Source organism: Schistocerca cancellata, chromosome 1, assembly GCF_023864275.1.
Source record: "Schistocerca cancellata isolate TAMUIC-IGC-003103 chromosome 1, iqSchCanc2.1, whole genome shotgun sequence".
In the NCBI taxonomy this organism is placed as follows: Eukaryota; Metazoa; Arthropoda; class Insecta; order Orthoptera; family Acrididae; genus Schistocerca; species Schistocerca cancellata.
Window position 1 is genome coordinate 1,085,545,426 of NC_064626.1, and position 23,780 is coordinate 1,085,569,205.

Genomic DNA, 23,780 nt, shown 5'->3' on the forward strand with positions numbered 1-23,780 from the left:
TTTTTAAATCGAGCAATTCACCCTCAGATTTGGAAGTAGTAACAGATACGCAGACGTCCGCTTAACACCATGCATCGAAAGCAGCTTTTATTTTATATGAAAGAAAAACAAATTTGTAATGCTTACACCACCCAATATTACGTACGAGAGATGAACGCAATTACGATACTAGTAAAGAGTGCAATACACACGAGAAGTAGTAATCAGAAGCACACTGTGATGAAACCAACTTCCGTTAACTATGAAACGAAAAAAATCATGCAAGACTTTACTCGTCCAGTAGCAAAGCAAGTTGATGGATTGATAAACTTTGCAACGCTCCAAGTGATTTGGCAGCGAACCATGCGGCGTGGCAGTGGATCTCTGGCGTGTTACCCGAAGTCCCTATATGAGTTTACCAGTTTCACCCCGTGTTGCTTAGGCCTACGCTTCACGTCATATTATTTGGCAGTGTTTGGTCGATTAGGCCGCCGGCTATCCGCTATGCGGCAAATGTATTAATATACCGGTACACAGCACAACAAAATTAAAGGATCACTCTTTTGAAATTCGTAATTGCTTCCCATTGCGGTGTAGAAGTTTGAAATTTGGCTACAAGGTGCCTATAACATTACTCTGTAATGATGCAGAAGCGAGGCGCCCTACGACGTCATCCTTGAGCATCAAACAGCAAGGCATCTGCACATTAAAAAATAAAATAAAATAAAGGCTAAAGTTCAGAAGTTCGTGTGAGGTATAAGATGGATTAATAATGTCACGCTGGCGCCAAGTTCCACCACAATTCTGCCTAGCCATCCGGCGCAAACTAGCCGTAAAGGTGTGTGTGTCTGTGTGTGTAAGCGCGAGCGCATGCACTCTATAGCTCGAAAAAGGTTCTACAACTGCTAGAAAAGTTCTCAATCTTGTTTATTTAACTTTTGACGATTTAAGACCTCTACTATTTGGTGAGTTGTTGCCTTTATTCTTTAAATTATTTAAGTTCCACCAGATCTTATCGTTGCTACACTCATGTTGCTTACTTCTGCTGCAAAAATTGACAGTCTTAAAGGCCTTGTACAACATTAAGTCATAGTGCTCGTTAATAAGCCGACTAGACCCTCTCCTATTGCTCTAAAACGAAGGTTATTTCATAGTACTATTGTGCATACTGTAAAGATGAAAATGTGCTATATTACAAATTTCATCTTCAATATTTTTTAAAGTAATTAGTTTTAATAAGCACTTAATTTTATTTTTGTTACTTGTATCCAATACACTCAGCTTAGTTAAAAAATCCCACTGTGGAAGCAAACCTTAAGAAATGTGTTATAAGACAGAAGTTATCAAAACTACTCATGAGGGACATGCTGCATTTCTTCTGGTAATTAATAGTGATAATCACGTCAGTAGAACTGCATGTTACTGATTTAAGAATTTACATTTCATATAGTAACACTGAGTGTTTCATGTGACAGTCCTAAGTTTTAGTCTGTTACCATGAATAGATATTCCATTTGAGAACAACTACAGCAACAGTGAGGATTTTTACAATTTCTAAAACAAGAGATTCAGCTAGATTTCCAATTTTTTCAGCAAGACTCAGATTGTATCTATTTTGTTCAAAGTTAAGCCATGTTATGTCTCAAAATGTTCTAGCATAGTTTTGTTACATTCATTCTGAATTAAAATAAAGTATTTTACATTATACATAATATATACAATAAGCACTGAAAAGATTAGTAACTTACACTATCTACAGCAAGAAGAGCTTCAAGAATAATGCCAGCTTTGATGGAAATTGTGAGAATACTTCTAATTACAATAGCACACATCAGGTTCCTGTGCAGAGTGACTCTCAGAACGCGCAACTTCCTGAAGGAACAAAATAAGAAATAACATGAGGAATCCATAATAATCAACCATAATTAAACTCAGATGATTAATGTAATAGTACTATGAAAATCTCCTCTTTGGTGTATAGCACACTGATATCAGAGCTATGAGCAAATATGTTACAGCAAAGCAGTATAATATTGCACACTGTATTTTGTTCATTACATAGTTATACAGTAAATTAATTGGTTTATCTTATAGTTAGTAAAAGTAGTCGTGCTTATTAGGATATAGGGCTCCTTGTGGCTTAAGAAATATTCAAATCAGGTCTGACTTTCTAATTTAATGTTCAACAAGGACTGATGTTACACAAGAAGGTGTGTGCTCTCACTGGTAAACTTTCACCATTAAAATTTAATAGTCGTTAATATGGAATTTGTGAAGAGAGAGTTGATGTGATACATAAACAAAATTAAGAATGTAGTGTCAGAAGGACAATAGTTTCTGTAAATTAGAAAATAAACACCAACAACTTGAAAAAACACAAAGCAATTGATACAAGAACTGAATATACTATCACCATACTATGACTTCATAAATTTACTTTATGTAAATCAGCAACATTGCAATCTGATCGTGTCATGTTCATATAGAAAACTTGACACCTGGCAGAGAACGGTAGGTGGTGCTTAGGGTGAGGTAAGATACCTGAAGGTGGACAGCTTAGTATCAAAACATCATTTACTGTATGCACCTCAGTGGAATGTCATCGTCAAAATGGACAGAGGTCAGACTCAGACAAAGGTTATGAGACTCAGACAAAGGTTTCCCAGTGGTCGAGTACACATTCTTCTGTCGTTCATAGAGCAAATAGCAATTTCAGATCCATGTCTGGCATCCAGAAGGTTCTGTCAAAACTGGACAATTGGTATGAATGGGCACCAGTCACACATATTTGCTGTTACACACTAAATGAAAAAGGACTGAAGCCTCAACCCAGCTGTGGTCTAGTTTTGCTGCAACCGCGTGAGGTGTCGCATCAACGATTACTATGCACCGAAGGCTTCATATGTATGCGAGGTGCCGAGCAGTTTGGATACCACCCTACAGAATGCAGATCAATGGAGAATTATTATGTTCTCTGGTGAATCTGAGTCTGCTTGTAAAGTGAGGGCAGATATATTTTTGGTTAAAAGACCAGTACCCATTACTACTCACCTAAGAAGCAGTTAGACCGGTAGATGTACAGACGAAATGGCTGTACAAGACGTGGAGTGATATGGAGGTGAGGGGAATATACCATTATTGAACTGTGCAGACCTTCATTTCTTCGAACGTGGAAGGGTGACTGCATAGATGCGTAGAGATTACGTTCTTGTTACTTTGTAGCTCCTCATATTGATGCAATATGTGATTTTATTTGGGTAAGTACGAATAAATTGTAAAAGCTTCAAGTTCTAAAAAGTATAATCTAAGTTGAGGAATAAATATCTAATTGTAGACAGCAAAATGACGGAATATCGACTGCTTTGGATGCATACAATTTCATGACCACCACAATAAACTTCGAAATGAACAGCAATTTTCATATTTGTATTCCCTCTCGTTCACCACTTTACATGGACTTAACTATTATTATTTATGATAATAGTGCCTAAAAAGATATTACTTACTTATATGAAAAACAGATGACAATGGCAGGAAATACAGAACCAATTGATATGCCAAGCATTGATATTTGGAAAATTAGACGAGTTTTTGTGTTTGGAACAATGTTGCAACCTTCATAATTAGTGGTAGCAAACCATGTGCCATTTGCAAAACACTCCTTGTTTGCGTAATCTGGAAAAAATGAAAACAAATAATTCACAGGAATACTGGTGTAAGAGACAGAACATGAACTTTGTTACAACAGCAACAGTTCTAACCTGGAAGTTCCTTGTATGCAGTCATTGCCTAAGTGAGTTATTAAGGAATATATCATTTCGTGTGACTTCTTTTCTTTATGCTTTGATCCTGCGGATATGTCCCATAGGCACGTCGTGATAGATAACATTACTATAGCAACTAGACAAGATAAACTGCATTTGTAGAGAATATTAATGACTAGCTACTAATCAGATTCATTTCTGAAGACTAAAACTGCAACATCAAGAAGAATAGCAAAGGAGAAGGATGATACAAACCGTGGTCTGCGTTCCACCCCATGAATGAATGTATTCCCTTCATCACTGCAGTCAGCTCCCATAAGATCCAAGGATGGTGTCAGAACCCAGGTGTCGGGCATGCCTGGTATCACAGTGACCCACAACTTGCATCTAGCTGCACCTAGAGCGCTAGAGCGTACGCAACAGCTGCATCCAAGTCACTCTTTTTTCTCATTCCTGACTGATTTGATGCAGCCACTACGAGTTCCTACCCTGCGTCAAACTATTCGTTCCAGAGTAGCACTTACATCCTTATTTGCTGGATGTATTCCAATATCTGTCTTCTCCTACAATTTTTACCCTTTATGGTTGCCTCTAGTATCATGGAGGTTACTCCCTGAGGCCTTAACGCGTGTCCTATTGTCCTGTCCCTTTTGATTGTCTCCTTTCTTCGTCGATTCTGCGGAGAAACTCCTCATTTGTTATCTTATTAATCCACCTGATTTTCAACATTCTTCTATAACACCACATCTCAAACTCTTCGATTCTCCACTGTCCATGATTCACTACAATACAATGCAGTGCTCCAAACGCAAATTCTCAGAAATCTATTTCTGAAATTAATGCCATGTTTGACAGCAGTGGACTTCTCTTGGCCAGAAATGTCCTCTTTGCCTGTGCTAGTCTGCTTTTTATGTTCCACTTTCTTCACCCGTCATGGATTACTTTGCTTCCACGGAAGCACGATTCCTTAACCTCGTCTACATCGTGACCACCAATTTTGACGTTTTAAGTTTCTTACTATTCTCATTTCTGCTACTTCTCATTACTTTTGTCCTTCTCAGGTTTGCTCTTTATTCATATTTTCTACTCATCAGATTGTTCATTCAACAGATCGTGCAGTTCTTCATCACTTTCATTGAGGATATCAAAGCCACCAGCGAAACTTATCATTGATATCCATTCACACTGAATTTTCATCTCACGCTTGATCCTTTCCTTTATTTCCGTCATTGCTTCTTCGATGACAGAAGGGGGCGAAAGGCTGCATTCCTGTTTTACGCACTTCTTAATCCGAGCACTTCGTTCTAGATTTTCCAGTCTTATTGCTCCGTCTACATATTGTTCCGTCGTACGTATTGCATATCACCCGTCTTTCTCTGTAGCATACTCCCACTTTTCTCAGAATTTCGAACATCTTGCACTGGGTTATACGCCCCTGAAAACCTACAGAGTCCATTCTGGTCTTGCTTCCTGATCTGTTAGTTTCATGAGGGGCCTCAAAGCACACCTAACGTTACAACTCCCAGTTACGAATAGGCCCTCCTTCTGGGAAAATTTGAACTTTTCTGGAAGATGTTCTCAGTCCCAACATGACTGATGCTGGCTCAACCATCTTATCAAACAATCAATACTTCATACCTGCCGTTAAAGCGAACAGGAACAACTGTACAGCTAGGTTCTCACTCCCCTTCTGCTCAGAGACCCTCTGGCCCGCCACTGTTCAGCGTCCTCTTTGTTGAGAAGACAAATCAAATGCCAGGTGCACTGGAAGGTGTAGTAGCATCACGGATGTTGGGCAACGCCTCAGCCACCTGAGGCTGTACAGTTGTCGTCACGGAGACACGAGATACACCGCCTCTCAGGGCAATAGCCTGATACGATCCAGTATGGCTGACTCAGATCACACGCGGCTCTATTTACAGACAAATGGCACGCTCCCTCTGAATCCAGAGAGAACAAATACAATCCTTAACCATCTTTTGCTATCAGGTATAACTAACTAGGGATCAGAAATAACATAAAAAACATAAATAAACTCTCTAAAATCAATTACTGCAGCTGCTCTTAGCGACAATGTTGGTATTGCCTGTTAAGTAAACGAATATACTACTTAGTTCTGTTGACAACGGTCGCTAATCTGTTCATTTAAAAAAAAAAAACACTTACGGAGCTGTAGTTCTCACGGTACGGAGACTGACAAAGGCGTAGAAACCTTGTAATTGGGCAGAGTATAGAAAATGTTCCTTTGAGTGTTAACAAGTGGTGAGAGGTGCGGGTGAAGGGGTGACTAATCTCCCCAGACAACTCATGTTGGTTGTATCCTCGTACGGAGCATTTTTATATGGGATGAAATGGCCCCTTTGTATTTTTGTCGTTATCTCAAAAGCTTGAGAGATTGCAGTATGACCTGCGTTGATCTGAGAGGAACTGAAAATTTCCGAGTATAATTTTAGTGTAAAGAACGATGTTCTGAGTCTTTTTATGAATAAAAACTGCAGACTGCTTAATAAAATTCTTTATTTATTACTTCATTTTGGGTACTGCCATTATCAAACCAGAACTGTAGCCCTTTTACACTAGCGACTTTCTCGCCATACTCTACTCTAAGTGTGTGCGTCTTTTGCGTGTGCGCCGTCCGTGCCAGGGCGTAAATCTGTAACCAACCAAAATATTGAGGATCTCTAGAAAACGCGCCGGTATTGGTAAAATTTGTTATTACAGAATTACGAAAAATCCCATGTTAATGGTGAACGGTGTACTTTAATTGAAGACTTTTTGTTCGTCAGAGAAATGTCCTAAAAGAACCAGCTCCTAAGTTTTCTTAATGGATCGCTGAGACTAAGTTACCTATTAATTCTTTCGCAAATGGTCGCTCTTTTGTATGCTTTTTTTACTGATTAGTAGCTTGTTTTAGCAGAAGATCATTGTGTTCTGAATATTTATTCCTGTTTACGTATTTCATGCTTAATTTGTAAATTGTTGACAATGACGATTCACCCCTGAGAGAGAGAGAGAGAGAGAGAGAGAGACAGAGACAGAGACAGAGACAGAGAAAGAGAAAGAGAGTGCACACTTCTACATTTACATAGCATCAAATATTACAGAACCTTATTAACTTAGTAAGGTAGTTCCAGAACCTTTTATAAATATGAAGATGAAAAAAAATTCAGATACGGCAGGATGCAAATAAGCTGTATAGCTGTGCTACACTCCGTAATCCAATGCTTTTAACCACTAAACCACGATGAACTAGCTGAAGCTTCTTTTTGCACTTTAACTTAAAGTTCATGAAGTCTTTAACCGCATGTGCGTCATTATGTGACGTTTAATTATAACAAATCATACCAAGAATGACGTGTCCTTATAAATCTGCAGTGCACCATTGCCTTGAAACGGCAAACTTTCATGACAAACATGTTACGATATGAAATTACGGAATACAGTACGGTATTTCCGAAACATCCAGCATCGAATGTTAAGGAAAATCGATAGCAGGTCCAGCGGCCTTCGATAACTGCGTGTGACATTAAAATGACGTCATGTTTGCTCTAAGTGTTGTGAACTGTAGGTTATCCTCAGCTGAAGTCTGTCTGCCATCTTGATGAGTCTTAGAAACCTATTTCTCCGTTAAAGCCCTATGTTAAATCTATCCTCTTGGTGTTAATGCGTTGAATTGATGGTCATTTCTGAGTACGTTCTTTGAAAACATATATTGTACTTTCGTGGATGAATGCTTATCATCAGACAGTTGAAAACTTAATTTTTTAACGCCAATTCTCACTCGTCGAATATGGTGTGCATCACAGCAAAGCAACCGAACGTTTCATTCCTGTTTTAAGTGAAATCGAAAAACAGACCTGCAATTGTAGCACTTCAGTAAGACTCACCATTACGGCGGAGGCAGGCTTCACTTTTCTTCCTTGATTCTGATGCAAAATACACAGCAGACAGCTCTCACCACTAACACATTTTTGATGCTGACGTGTAAACGAAAATGGCCCCTCGAAACAGACGACACAAGAAGAATAAAGCACCAGTGGCGCTACAATGGACTCTCCTGTCTGGATTATCAGATGAGGCAAGGAAGTCGATTGTGGAAAAGGAGGCCTTGTAAAACAAGGTTCAGTGCCAGCAGCAATAAAACCTACGCCTAATCTGGACGTCCACGGTTTTCTTCGCAAAGTATTCGCAATGATCGCGGATTCATACAGGGTATTTCCTTTGTTGATAAGATGTTCTGAGCTGTTCAGACAGGCGTTCCAAGTGACGTGAACGGTATCTCCCGAGCGAGTATCTTAATATGTTACCTATTTCCGGCGAGTAATAATGAGTACAGGGCACTTCAGAGATGAACGTGAGACGTGACCCCGCAACTTTTGGGGCGGTTTCCTATAGAAATACTGCAGGAGGGGACGTTGCCGTGTGTAAATGGAACCAAGGTATTTCCGGTACGGGAAGCAGAAAGGGATGCTGTTATGTTGCATATGCTCTGATGTGCATTCTAAGAGACTACAAACTATTTAAACAGAAGAACAGGTGGCGAGAGTATTGTGGGGTCTCCGCTTTGATTTCTGCTTACTTTAGATCGCGCAGCGATATGTTCCCGTATGATTATGGATGAATGGCGGATCACAGTCTTGCTAAAAAGTACCTAGCGCTGCTGGACAAAATACAGTACAAGAGCCTACGCATCTGTCCCGGAGCTATGCTTTCCAACCCCACTAACGTCCCTCTGGATTCAACAGAAATGCCTGTACATATGCGCAGGACATTACGTTTGATCATAAACGTTTTACAAAGAATGGCGCATGCTTCTCATCCACTGATAAAAAAATGTGAAACACTGTCTCATATCGGATATAATAGAAACCAGTGGAAAAGACAATTTCTTCTCCACAAACGGTGCAAGCACTGGAAAAACTAGAAAACTACAGTTCACCGACGTCCTTCCAATGTTCCTATATGACTATCGTAGCCCTTCTCAGTGTATTCCTGTAGCATATGTTGATTGTTCTAGCAACGAAAATGGATATAGGCAGTTTTCACCAATGTCGTGCCTGCTAGGGAAATGGGTGGGACTTACTCAAATTAATACAGGTGGCTCAAAAGTGGATATGGAACCTCATACAGGACGTGCTTTCTTCTATCCACTAACTTTGGGGGCAAAAAGCTTCAACTACCCCGGGGATGCTTCCACATTTCTTGCTGAAACATTTACCGTTATGCAGGCGGTAGAATACGCAAACTCTCTCGAAAGAAGTAATACTCACTGACTCGCAGAGCGTTCTGAAACCTATTAGCTACCGGAAATCCAACAAAGGAATTTGTAAATATACTCTTAACCTAGTAGATCAGTATTATCAAGCAAAAAGGTTGGTCATGTTAAAGAATTCGTTTGGATTAAATCACATTCGACATTCTGTATAGATTAGACCTATAGACATTAGACCTATAGACATAAAACTCCTTACACAGACTACTTCCTGCAAATAAAATGACAAGTAATTCTTTCGTGACAGGAAGAATGGACTGAAAGTACAAAAAGTGGTAACAGAAACGCAGGTATACAGCCAGTCATACGACGACAGTCATGGTTTGTAATGTCCAAACGCCGGCCGCTGTGGCCGATCGGTTCTAGGCGCTTCAGTCTGGAACCGCGCGACCGCTACTGTCGCAGGTTCGAATCCTGCCTCGGGCATGGATGTGTGTTTAAGTAGTTCTAAGTTCTAGGGAACTGATGACCTCAGATGTTAAGTCCCATAGTGCTCAGAGACATTTGAACCATTTGTTTAATGTCCAAACACCGAAGAAATAATATCGTAAACTGTAAGGGTGCGACTCAGTCATTGATCTCTCCCCGCCTACTTACATAGAATCAGCTTACTGTATATCCCAGATTGTGGTGGCAATTGGTGATGTAAATCACATTCTATATCAGTGCAAGCGCTATGTGAAAGGCAGAGTCAAATTTTTCAGGGAGCTTTGAGGGAGATTTCGTCATCATTCACCCTATACTGTCGCAGATCTTGAAAATACAACCATTAGTACATATACTGAGGTGACAAAAGTCATGGGATACGGCTCAATATCGTTTTGGAGCTTCTTTTACCCGGCATAATGCAACAACACGACGTGACATGGACTCAATAAGTCTCTGGAAGTCCCCTAGAGATATGCTGCCTCTATAGCCGTCCAGAAGTGCAAAACTGTTGCAGGTTCAGGAGGGTTTTGTGCACGAACCGACCTCTCGATTATGTTCCGTAAATGTTCCATAGGATTCACGTCGGACATCTGGGTGGCCAAATCATTCGCTCGAATTGTTCAGAATGTTCATCAAACCAGCCGCGAACAGTTGTGGCCTGGTAACATGGCACATCGTCATCCATAAACCATTTCCGGTCAATAATCGGTACAGTTGGATCACAGCACCTCGTCCATTCCATATAAACACAGCCCACACCATTATGGAGCCAACACCAGCTTGCACAGTGCCTTGTTGACAACTTGCGTCCATGGCTTCCTGGGGTCTGCGCCACACTGCAAACCTACTATCAGCTCTTACCAACTGAAATCGAGACTCATCTGACCAGGCCACGGTTTTCCAACAGCCTAGGGTTCAACCGATATGGCCGCAAGACCAAGAGACGCCCTGCACGCGACGTCGTGCTGTGAACAAAGACACTCGTGTTCGTCATTTGATGCCATAGCTCATTAACGTGCCGGCCGCGGTGGTCTAGCGGTTCTGGCGCTGCAGTCCGGAACCGCGGGACTGCTACGGTCGCAGGTTCGAATCCTGCCTCGGGCATGGGTGTGTGTGATGTCCTTAGGTTTAAGTAGTTCTAAGTTCTAGGGGACTTATGACCTAAGATGTTGAGTCCCATAGTGCTCAGAGCCATTTGAGCCATTTTTGAACTCATTAACGCCAAATTTCGCCACTCTTTCTCGATGAATACGTTCGCCGTACGCTCCACACAGATTTCTCAGCTTATCTCACGTACTGTTGCTTGTCTATTAGCACTGAAAACTCTACGCAAATTTCACTGCACTCCGTCGTTAATTGAAAGACGTCGGTCACTGCGTTGCCTTGGGGGAGGGGTAATGCCTGAAATTTTGTGCTCTTCTCACATTATTGACGCTGTGGATGACGGAATATTGAATACTGAATTCCCAAACGATTTCCGAAATGGAATGTCCCATGCGTCCAGCTCCACCTACCATTCCGCGTTCAAAGTCTATTGATTCCCGACTCGCGTTAATAATAACGTCTGAAATCTTTTGACATGAAGCACCTGTTTAAAAATGACAGTTTCGCCAATGCACTGCCCTTTTATACGTTGTTACGCGATAGTACTGCCATGTGTACATGTGCACATCGCTATCTTATGTTTTCTATCGCTTTAGTGTATGCCAAGTTCATAGCCCAACAAGATTTAACACTCTAAAAGAATTGATGCCCATCTATCCAAATTAATCAACTGAATTACCAGTTTCATACAAACAAGAGATTTTCTGTCAATTGTTCCAATTTAAAGAACCGCATTACCTGTTTTCAAACAATCAAGAGGTTTACTGTCAATTGTATGTAGTACTCTAATCAAAGACATGTCACATTATAATCTGAAGACGCATTAACGACTTCATCCTCTACAGAGTGTGTCTGAAAAAAGGTAAATACTACCTTGATATATTGCTCACTTTTTAAAATTGTGTAGTATTATGCTAGAAGACAAAATTAGAAAATAAATAAATAAAATCAGTTCTCCGAGCTTAGCAAGCCATGGATAAGTGTAGATGAACATTTGACTGACTCCACTGGCTTAGAGAAGCGTCTCTCATAACCAGATACTCATGTGGAATTTCCTCAAAAGCAAACTTACAGATATTCAATTCACAGACCACTGCATGTAAAACTAGGTCAACTTATTCAATATGTACTTATTCAATAAGTGTAGATTATTAATTTCTTAGGATAGCAATTGAATATTTATGTCACTGTAATGTTTTAGAAGCTGTTCGTTTTTGATACGTGTTTGAGTGCGATGTTTTATGATACTCTTTTTATTCATGTTGGCCAATTACTTCAAAAGCTGTATAGTTAATCTGCAACGTAATGCACGACATGAAGACGAAGCAGCGTAGCAGGGAAGAGGATAGGGGTAAGCTATAGGGAAAGACGGGTAAGCCGTCCACCGTGGCCGAGCGGTTCTAGACGCTTCAGTCCGGAACTGTGCTGCTGTTACGGTCGCAGGTTCGAATCCTGCCTTGGCCATGGATGTGTGGTGATGTCCTTAGGTTAGTTAGGTTTAGGTAGTTCTAAGTCTAGGAGACTGATGACCTTAGGTGTTAAGTCCCATAGTGCTTAGAGCCATTTTTGAAAGACGGGTAATGTATAATGTGTGCAATAGCCAAGAATGAATAATAAGAGTAGGAGACCAAGAAGGAAGTGTTCGGATTAAAAAGGGTGTAAGATAGGGTTGTAGTCTTTCGCTCATACTGTTCGATCTGTTCATCGCAGAAGCAGTAACGGAAATAAAAGAAAGATTCGTGAGTGGAATTAAAATTCAAGGTGAAAGGATATCAATGATAAGATTCGCTGATGACATTGCTATCCTCAGTGAAAGTGAAGAAGAATTATAGGATTTGTTGAATGGAATGAATGGCCTAATGAGTACAGAATATGGATTGAGAGTAAAACGAAGAAACACGAAAGTGTGCGAAGTGACAGAAAAGAATATGCCGAGAAACTTGACATCAGGATTGGTGATCACAAAGTACGTGAAGTAAAGGTAGTCAGCTACCTATGCATCAAAATAACCCGTAAAGGACAACATAAAAAGCTGACTAGCACTGGCAAAATAGACATTCGTGGTCTAAAGAAATCTACCAGTATCTAACAAAGGCCTTAACTTGATAAAGAAATTTCTGAGAATGTAGTTTTGGAGCACAGCACTGTGTGCTAGTGAAACATGGACGGTAGGAAAACCTGAACAGAAGAGAATCTAAGCATTTGAGATGTGGTAGTTCACAGGACTCTTGAAAAGTAGGTGGACTGATAAAGTACGGGAAAACACTGACTACACGAAGGGACGGAATGATAGGACGTTTGTTAAGACATCAGAGATTACCGTTCACCGTACTAGAGGGAGGTGTAGAGGTTAAAAACTGTAGAGAAAGACAGAGACTGGAATACATCCAGAAAATAATTGAAGACGTGGGTTGCAAGTGCTACTCCAAGACAGTGCAACACACTTCTTATTACACAGAAAATATTGATACACGGCAATCATTTGTTGGTTCACAATTCCTGTCCGTAATGGGCCCTCGTAAACTGTAGAACACACCAAGAGAATAATCCAAACAGTCCAGGGTCAAGGAAATCCGTCAATACTCTGCAGAAAACTTAGCCCAGTTGAAATACAGTTGACAGACATGTCATAAAAGTACACTGCAAGCGAGGTAGAAACCTACGCACTGTACGATTTAAAGTGTAGTGGAGTGACCCAGCGGCCGGGTTTTATCTCCGGCTAGACGCCAGTGTCCTGCCCACGTGACGAGCGATGGCGCGTTTTACGGCTGCCGGAGGTGTCGATGACAGCCGACATCGCATGCTATAGATATCGCTTTGGGATAACAAAGATATAGCACAGCGCAGGGTGTTTAGACTCGAAAGAGTGAGAAACTCTATCTTCGGGATACGAGGTTAGTGACTGCATGTTTAGGGTCGAAAAACTCAGATTCTCTGTCTTTAGGACGCGAGATTACGAAGTTTGTGTTTACTTGATTTGTGGGTGGCAAGTAAGCGCTTAATGCCAGCGTTGAGAACTTGATTACTTCGCGAATCCAGTTCATATAGCGACTTAAAATAATTCTGCGAGTGAGGTAACAGAGGAGAATTACATATTATGTAGGGAAGAGTGCTAATATACATTGAAGATTCAACAGTTTGACTATTTATTCAGAGAGCTTTGAAATTAAGCCGAGCGGTTCTATGCGCTACAGTCTGGAGCCGAGCGACCGCTACGGTCGCAGGTTCGAATCCAGCCTCGGGCATGAATGTGTGTGATGTCCTTAGGTTAGTTAGGTTTAAGTAGTTCTAAGTTCTAGGGGACTGATGATCTTTCAAGTTAAGTCCCATAGTGCTCAGAGCCATTTGAACCATTTTTGAAATTAAAAATTATTTCTTGTTTCGGCTGGCTCATATTGTAAAATCAACTCCAGCTACGCTTAGTTATTTACACTGCGATCACCAGTTCTGCAAAGAACTTAAAAAACTAGTCATTTTCTTTTAACAGCAAACGTTTTGCCGCGACTTGCGATCAGCTTCTAGACAAACAACTGACAGACCGAAACCAATTCAAGTATATGCGATTGTACGTTTACGTTCTCCTCCAAAGATACGTTTATTAAAACAAGATGATAGTTAGCATACAATGAACATCGCACCCATTGGTTTGCAGACAAGACTTAGGTGAAAACCTGCACGTTCTAGATGAAAATTCACCGATTTTCTCCTGAGTCACGGTTTTCTGTTACCCCTTTATTGCACCGTCACTGTTCATTACGATTAATTTCATCGAAGTCACATCACGGTCGTTGGTATATTAAAATACACCACTGGACATTAAAATTGCTACGCCAAGAGGATGACGTGATACAGACGCGAAATTTAACCGACAGGAAGAAGATGCTGTGATATGCAAATGATTAGCTTTTCAGAGCATTCACACAAGGCTGGCGCCGGTGGCGACACCTACAACGTGCTGACATGAGGGAAGCTTCCAACCTTTTTCTCATACACGAACAGCAGTTGACTGGCGTTGCCTGGTGAAACGTTGTTGTGATGCCTCGTGTAAGGAGGAGAAATGCATACCAGCACGTTTCCGACTTTGATAAAGGTCGGATTGTAGCCTATCGCGATAGCGGTTTATCGTAGCGCGACATTGCTACTCACGTCGGTCGAGATCCAATGACTGTTAGCAGAATATGGAATCGGTGGGTTCAGGAGGGTAATACGGAACGCCGTGCTGGATCCCAACGGCCTCGTATCACTATCAGTCGAGATGATAGGCATCTTATCCGCATGGATGTAACGGATCGTGCAGCCACGTCTCGACCCCTGAGTCAACAGATGGGGACGTTTGCAAGACAACAAGCATCTGCACAAACAGTTCGACGACGTTTGCAGCAGCATGGACTATCAGCTCGGAGACCATGGCTGCGGTTACCCTTAATGCTGCATCACAGACAGGAGCGCCTGCGATGGTGTACTCAAATACGAACCTGGGTGCACGAATGGCAAAACGTCATTTTTTCTGATGAATCCAGGTTCTGTTTACAGCATCATGATGGTCACATCCGTGTTTGGAGATATCGCAGTGAACGCACATTGGAAGCGTTTATTCGTCATCGCCATACTGGCGTATCACCCGGCGTGATGGTATTGGGTGCCATTGGTTACGCGTCTCGGTCACCTCTTGTTCCCATTGACGGCACTTTGAACAGTGGACGTTACATTTCAGATGTGTTATGACCCGTGGCTCTACCCTTCATTCGATCCCTGCCAAAGCCTACATTTCAGCAGGATAATGCACGACCGCATGTTGCAGGTCCTGTACGGGCTTTTCTGGATACAGAAAATGTTCGACTGCTTCCCTGGCCAGCACATTCTCCAGATCTCTCATCAATTGAAAACGTCTGGTCAATGGTGGCCGAGCAACTGTTTCGTCACAATACGCCAGTCACTACTCTTGATGAACTGTGGTATCGTGTTGAAGCTCCATGGGCGGCTTTATCTGTACACGGCATCCAAGCTCTGTTTGACTCAATGCCCAGGCGTATCAAGGCCGTTATTACGGCCAGAGGCGGTTGTTCTCAGTACTGATTTTTCGGAATCTATTCACCCAAATTGCGTGAAAATGTAGTCACATGTCAGTTCTAGTATAATATATTTCTCCAATGAATACCCGTTTGTCATCTGCATATCTTCTTGGTGTAGCCATTTTAATGGTCAGTAGTGTATCTTTTAAAGATAACGAAGTTGTACATGGGAAAATCTCAGTGTGTCTTCAAATCATAGTCTAGTCTCTTCTGTCACTAGAGATACCTATCAGGAAGGTAAACGTATTTATTTTTAAAATTAATATACGTTTTCAAAATTCAGGAAACGATAATAGTCTTTGGTTCCTAAATGTTAAAGGAGGCATTCGTTAGAATGCAATGACACATTCCATCAGATTAGTTGTTTGAAAAACTCCCGTTTTTATCCACTGGCTAAAGTAAGCAACATTTTGTATATGAGCGGTTTACCTTATTGTGCCTATTACTTCGCAATATTGAGATGGTCTCTGTAACAGGTATAGTGATCTACCTGGGCAGATTACAACGGCCCGATTTTAAATCCCAGATGATTCAAAAAGAAAGAGCAGATTTCAGTTATTTATTACAAACAAATTATAAAAGATGGAAACACATTGCGCGCTGGTTAGAGGAAGATTCAAAGTTTTGACACAATTACACTGTTGTTTGTTTGTAGCAACATGGGGACTACACCACAAGAAAAATTATTTCGTGTGTCGGAATTTGCGCGAAGTCAATCCATTGCTCAAGTGCAACATGATTTCCGTCGTCAGTTCAGGAACAAGCCACAACTGCACAAGCAAATTCAGGACTGGCGTACAACATTCTCGGGAGTTCGTTGCGTGTGTGAAGAGAAGGGCACTGGTCGTCCACGCACGTCTGAAGGAAATATCGAGCGTATCCGAGGTGCCGTTCACACGGAGCCCTCGGAAGTCCACAAGACGGCAGGCAGGAAATTCAACTTGCTGAAACAACAATGTGGCGTGTTCTGAAACGACGCGTGCTTATGAAGCCTTACAAGTTGCAGTTACTGCAGCAGTTGCCTTCCGGCGACCATAGCAGAAGGTAGAAATTCTGCATTTCAGTTCTTCAGTATACGCCAGAGGAAACTTTTTGCGAACGACCCATCGTTTCGGACGAATCGATGTCTGATATAGTGGGTAAAGTAAACCGTCATAATGTAACAAACTGGGGATTACAAAATCCTGGTATTATCATAGAACATGAGACTCGCCGAAACTGAGTGTGTTTTGTGTCGTTTCTGTTGACAAAGCTTATGGCCCTTTCTTTCCTGCGGAGGAAACTGTGACAGGAATGTCATATCTGCAGATACTGCAAAATTGGTTGTTTCCTCAACTTCAAGAAGATTCCAGCGATTTGATTTTTATGCATGACGGCCCCCCAGCCTCACTTTCTCCTTGAGGTGCGGTGTTATCTTAACAACACCATCCTATAACTTTCGATTTCAAGAGGAGGACGCTTAGATCTGGTTCATGGCATCTGGTGTCTCAGGTCACTAGATCCAAACATTGTGTTTATTTCTGGTGGGGGTACATAAAAGACAGAGTCCTTGACTCACCTATGCCAGCTACTCTACAAGAGCTGAGAAATCGAATTGTTGAAGCTGTCGATTCAGTAAACAGGGAGATGTTGATTAGTGTGTGGAATGAAATGGACTACCCTTTCGATGTTCCTCGGGCAACGTATGGTGCTCCTGTTGAGTGTATGTCTGTGCGAACATAAAACCTGTCTTTCATAGTTTCTCTGTAACAACTGAAATCTGTTCTTTCTTTTTGAATCACCTTGTGAATACATGTTGTATATTACCCATATAGCCCTATAGCTTATGCCTATTTGTCTTATAATTCGAAATCTTCACCATTTGATGCTAATGAACACTTTTTCCAGGTCAACAATTCCTATGAACGTGTCTTGATTTTTCTTTAGTCTTACTTTCATTATCAACCCAAACGTCAGAACTCCCTCTTTTGTGCCAAACTTATCGGCATCTAAATAATCCTCAATTTTCTTTTCCATTCTTCTTTATATTATTTTTGTCAGCAACTTGGATGCATGAGCTTTTAAGCTGATTGTGCCATAATTCTCGCACTTGTCGGCCTCTTGCAGTCTTCAGAATTGTGTGGATGATATTTTTCCGAAAGTCTGATGGTATATCGCCAGACTCCTACATTCTACACACCAACGTGAATAGTCGTTTTGCTGCCACTTCCACCAATGATTTTAGAAATACTGATGGAATGTTATGTAACCCTTCTGCCTTATTTTATCTTAAGTCTCTCTTTTAAATTCTCATTCTAATGCCGGATCCTCTATTATCTCCTCTGTATCGACTTCTGTTTCCTCTTCTACCACATCATACAAATTTCCCTTTCATGGAGGCCTCCAGTGAACTCTTTCCACCTGTCCGCTCTCTCCTCTGCATTTTACAATGGGATTCCCGTTGCAGTCTTAATATTCCCACCCTTGCTTTTAATTTCATCGAAGGTTGTTTTGACTTTCGTTATGATGAGGACGAACGAGTCGTCGCCAGTGTTGACTGGTGGTCAATGCTAAATAGAAACATATAAATCACAGCAGGTTTGTCAGAAACATCGAGAAGGTGCTGGCTGTGTGGTAGGGATCTGCAACGACTAAAATAATTAGAAGTCGTTGGTAAAAAATAATATATCTTGTGCTTAACTGATTGTACAAGATTCTTCTTGGCTGCATACATATAATTAGAAAAAGATAGCTATTCAGGCCTCACTTAGGCCATACGTTTCTAATCGCCTTGTTAGAGGTTGCTTCCTATCAGCTGAAGGCTATGCTACTTTACTACTTGACGTCCCGAGCAAGAGTGGACGAGAGCTCGCTAGAAACTTGATACAAGCCGCGGAGCGGCGCTGGTCGCGACTTCGGGTGTCCAACGATCCTAATACGGCCCGCGGTCGATAACTGCAACCCCTAACAAGTATGGTAGCGAACGTTGATACCACAACTTCTCTATATGCTGAGTCAGTTCTTCCGACAATCATTTCTTTTTTGTTTTCTTCTCTCGTTTCACGCAGACATTTCGTCTTAGCTCCCCGCACTTCCTGTTTATTTCATTCCTCAGCGACTAGTATTTTTGTATTCCTGAATTACCCCGATCATTTTTGTACTTCCTTCTTACATCGATCAGCTGAAGTATTTCATATGTTGTCCATGGTTTCTTCGCAGTTACCTTCTTTGTACCTATATTGCCGGCATGAGTGGCCGTGCGGTTCTGGGCGCTACAGTCTGGAGCCACGCGACCGCTCTTGTCGCAGGTTCGAATCCTGCCTCGGGCATGGATGTGTGTGATGTCCTTAGGTTAGTTAGGTTTAATTAGTTCTAAGTTCTAGGCGACTGATGACCTCCGCAGTTAAGTCGCATAGTGCTCAGAGCCATTTGAACCATTTTTTGTACCTATATTTTTCTTTCCCATTTCTGTGACTGCTCTTTTTAGAGATGTGGACTCCTCTTCAACCGAACTGCCTACTGAGCTGTTCGTTGTTGCCGTATCTACTGCTTTAGAGAACTTCAAGCGTACCTCTTCATTCCTTAGTACTTACGTATCCCACTTCTTTGCGTATTGATTCTTCCTGACTAATCTCTTAAACTTCAGCCTACTCTTCTTCACTGCTAAATGGTGATCTGAATCTGTATCTGCTATACTGATCAGTCCAGTTCAATATCCTCATGCACTTTCCCTATCTCTCCATCTTCGGGTTGGGACGTCGACATGTATACCTGAACTGCACGTTGTCGGTGTTCGTTTGCTTTCAGTTCGGATGGGAACAACCCTATTACTGAACTATTTGCCAGCCGCGGTGGTCGAGCGGTTCTAGGCGCTTCGGTCCGGAAACGCGAGACTGCTACGGTCGCAGTTTCAAATCCTGCCTCGGGCATGGATGTGTGTGATGTCCTTAGGTTAGTTTGGTTTAAGTAGTTCTAAGTTCTAGGGAACTGATGACCCAGATGTTTAGTCCCATAGTGCTCAGAGCCATTTGAACCATTTTGAACTGAACTATTTACAGTAACGCACTCTCTGCCCTGCCTTCCTATTCATAACGTTCTGCCTTTCTCTGGTGCTGCCGTTATTTCCCCATAATCATGTGATCAGAAATTCTTATTTTCGTTCCATTTCACTTCACTGACCCCCACTACATCTAGTTTGAGCCATTGCATTATCGTTTTCAGATTTTCTAGCTTCCCTATCACGTTTCCACGTTCAAACTTCTGACATTCCGCGTCCCGACTCGTAGGACGTTATCCTTTCGTTGATGATTCAATCTTTTTCTCATAGTCACCTCCCCCTTGGCAGTACCTCCCCCTTGGCAGTCCCTTCCCAGAGCTCCGAAGGGGGGGGGGGGGGGGGGGAGGCTAGTCTGGGATCTTTCAGCAATGGAGACATCATCATGACATCTTTTCAGTTACAGGTCACATATCTTGTGGATACACATTATGTGTTTTTAATACAGCGCTTTTCATTGCCTGCTGTAGCCTCATGCCGTTGATAATTGCTGATTCTTCCACCTGGGCAGTTTCCCACCCCATGGGCAAGAGTGCATCTGAACCTCTGTCCGCTCCTCCGCCCTCTTTGACAGGGCCGTTTGGAGAATGAGGATGACTGGAAAGCTTCGGTCGCCAGTGCTGATGAATTTTATTCAAAGTCTAAATGGTGGCGGGGTTCTAACCCGGAATCGAGGACGTTTTCATTACTACTCAAAGAGGGCACTCCTAGACATCGGATACACTCTGTACGTAGACACTTAAATGAAGTTAGCTGTGTAGAGCTTGCTTTATGGTGACTTACATGTACAGCTCGGCGGTGTTGACGTATAGGCGTAATCGGGGCAGGGCGCCTGCTGCACTGTCTGTGGAGCGGCGGTCCTCCAGCACTGCCAACCGTCCCATGTGTGAGGGCATTGTCCTTCCCCACCTGGAAGCAGATATTGTGTTGTTTAACCCTTTCCTGTCGTTACGTTCCGCTCTTTTGTCCTACGATGTTCAGCTTTTCCTTTGCTACCTGAAACAGATTCTCTGATATCTACAATGTAAGAGGCAGATCGGAGAGAGAATCAGACACATAAAATAATTATTTAACCACTCGTTCTAATACCTTTAAATGAGCGAAATATGGCTACAAGATGAAAAGTGGTGAAAAGCCATGAAAAATGAGACAAAAGTAAAAACTAGAAAGAATCTAATTACAAAATGGATTCATTGTATGCTCAGTATACCACGACAGGGAGCTGGAAAGATAAAATATCAATAGTCACATTAGAAAGATAAAATATCAATAGTCACATTAAGCTTGTGATCTAAAATGACCTGAAAAAGCCCCAATAGTACCTTATCATACAAAATACACTGATGAGCTAAAACATTATGGTCACCCGAAAAAGCAGTGATTCTGCGTGGCAAAGATTCGACAAGCCATTGGTAGGTTTCTGGAGATGTGGAGGTATGCCAGCCCCAGATCGAATCCGCCCAGCGATTTAACAATGAGGGGTCGGAGTGCCGGCCAGCCGGGACGTGGTTTTGGGCCGTTTCCCACGTCACACTAGGTGAACGCCGGGCTGTTTCCCACGTTCCGCCTCAGATACATGTTACGCAAACATTTAGACCACTTTCTCACATTTGCACACAGAATTTACTCTATACACAGACACTTGGGTACACTGATTCTGGCCTAGGAGCTGAATAGGAGACTGGTGACCTTAGCTGTTTGGTCCCCTTAAATACACTACTGGCCATTAAAATTGCTACACCATGAGGATAACGTACTACAGACGCGAAATTTAACCGACAGGAAGAAGAAGCTGTGATATGCAAATGATTACCGTTTCAGAGCATTCACACAAGGTTAGCGCCAGTGGCGACGCCTACAACGTGCTGACATGAGGAAAGGTTCCCACCGATTTCTCATACACAAACAGCAGTTGACCGGCGTTGCCTGGTGAAACGCTGTTATGATGCCTCGTGTAAGGAGGAGAAATGCGTACCATCACGTTTCCGACTTTGATAAAGGTCGAATTGTAGTCTATCGCGATTGCGGTTTATCTTATCACGACATTGCTGCTCGCGTTGGTCGAGATCCAATGACTGTTAGCAGAATATGGAATCGGTGGGTTCAGGAGGGTAATACGGAACGTCGTGCTGGATCCCAACGGCCTCGTGCCACTAGCAGTCGAGATGACAGGCATCTTATCCGCATGGCTGTAAAGGATCGTGCAGCCACGTCTCTATCCCTGAGTCAACAGATGGGGACGTTTGCAAGACAACAACCATCTGCACGAACAGTTCGACGACGTTTGCAGTAGCATGGACTATCAGCTCGGAGACCATAGCTGCGGTTACCCTTGGCGCTGCATCACAGACAGAAGCGCCTGCGTTGGTGTACTCAATGACGAACCTGGGTGCACTAATGGCAAAACGTCATTTTTTCGGATGAATCCAGGTTCTGTTTACAGCATCATGATGGTCGCATCCGTGTTTGGCGACATCACGGTGAACGCACATTGGAATCGTGTATTCGTCATCGCCATACTGGCGTAACCCCCTTCGTGATGGTATTGGGTGCCATTGGTTACGCGTCTCGGTCACCTCTTGTTCCCATTGACGGCACTTTGAACAGTGGACGTTACATTTCAGATGTGTTACGACCCGTGGCTCTAACCTTCATTCGATCACTGCGAATCGCTGCATATCAGCAGGATAACGCACGACCGCATGTTGCAGGTCCTGTACGGGCCTTTCTGGATACAGAAAATGTTCGACTGCTGCCCTGGCTAGCTCATTCTCCATATCTCTCACCAATTGAAAACGTCTGCTCAATGGTGGCCGAGCAACTGGCTCGTCACAATACGCCAGTCACTTGTCTTGATGAACTGTGGTATCATGTTGAAGCTGCATGGGCAGCTGTACCTGTACACGCCATCCAAGCTCTGTTTGACTCAATGCCCAGGCGCATCAAGGCCATTATTACTGCCACACATGGTTGTTCTAGGTACTGATTTCTCGGGATCTATTCACCCAAATTGCGTGAAAATGTAATCACATGTCAGTTGTAGTATAATATATTTGTCCAATGAATACCCGTTTGTCATCTGCATTTCTTCTTGGTGTAGCAATTTTAATGGCCAGTAGTGTATTTATTCAGCATCAGTGTCTACTCACAGGTCCCGCAATTCCCTTAAATGATGGGCAGGTGGTTTGAGCGTATGGAGTTGGATGCAGTAGCTTCCCAGACGGGTTCCACTGCGTTCAGGTTATTTAAATTTCGTAGCTCAAGACGTCAACGTCATTTCACTGTCATGTTCCCCAAACCACTGTAGCGCCAACTGGCCTTGTAACATGGAGAGTTTGTAACGCCTACGCTCGGGCGTACGTTAACTCTTTAAAGCCTGTACTACGGTAAGTTGACGGGTTTCACCTTGTAAGAAAGGATTTTAGTAAATATGTTGATCGCGTGCACCTGAATGGAGGCAAAATCAGACTTACACCCACTCAGTAACAACAATGATACGTCAAGCAAGTCTAAAGTGCAACTACACGTCAGGACGGACAAGAAACATACACAGCAGATGCTACCAATTGTTAATAATACGGTCGCCAGCCTAATTAGGCATTAACTGAGTTTTTTCCCTGTACAAGTGGATGTACGCACAAGCATAACCACACGTAGTAATACTGCATTATATGGTAAATTTTAGAACCAGAAAAATCTACTGATCTAATATTTTCACTTTCTGTACTAATTTGGACAAGCTATAAATACACAACATTACACTATAATGATTACTACAAACTGCGTTTTGTCTATTGATCCGACTGAAATCGGGCATAGGTTACCCTAGAAATAGCACTTTTGAAACACACATACAATGTCAATTTTAAGAAGGGTAAAACACTGATAAATTTAGGTTTTATATTGACTTTAACTTTGCTGATCAAATCAGTTCAGTACACTTCAGAATTCAAATGAATAGAAAAGAAAAAAGGGGGGGGGGTGCCTGAAATTATTATGATCACTGTAGTGAAAGTTTGATTATTGAGAGAATTAAGCATTCAAGATTTCCAAAATATGATTTATCACTCTTTTTGTCTTATTTCCTGTTCATTTAACTACCATTATTTTTGTCTCAATTTAAATAA

The 23,780-nt window shown here is 42.1% G+C and overlaps 1 protein-coding gene across 1 annotated transcript in view; it reads right to left on the reverse strand.

Moving 5' to 3' along the window:
• The window catches only part of LOC126162997 (calcitonin gene-related peptide type 1 receptor-like), a 260,219-nt gene that overhangs the window by 75,603 nt on the left and 160,836 nt on the right, over nucleotides 1-23,780 (reverse strand). Inside the window, exons 4-6 of the mRNA XM_049919860.1 lie at nucleotides 20,437-20,562; nucleotides 3,486-3,654; nucleotides 1,728-1,851 (exon numbers count right to left, since the gene is read on the reverse strand). Of these exons, the coding sequence (XP_049775817.1) occupies nucleotides 1,728-1,851; nucleotides 3,486-3,654; nucleotides 20,437-20,562 (419 nt within the window). The remainder of the gene's footprint in view (nucleotides 1-1,727; nucleotides 1,852-3,485; nucleotides 3,655-20,436; nucleotides 20,563-23,780) is intronic.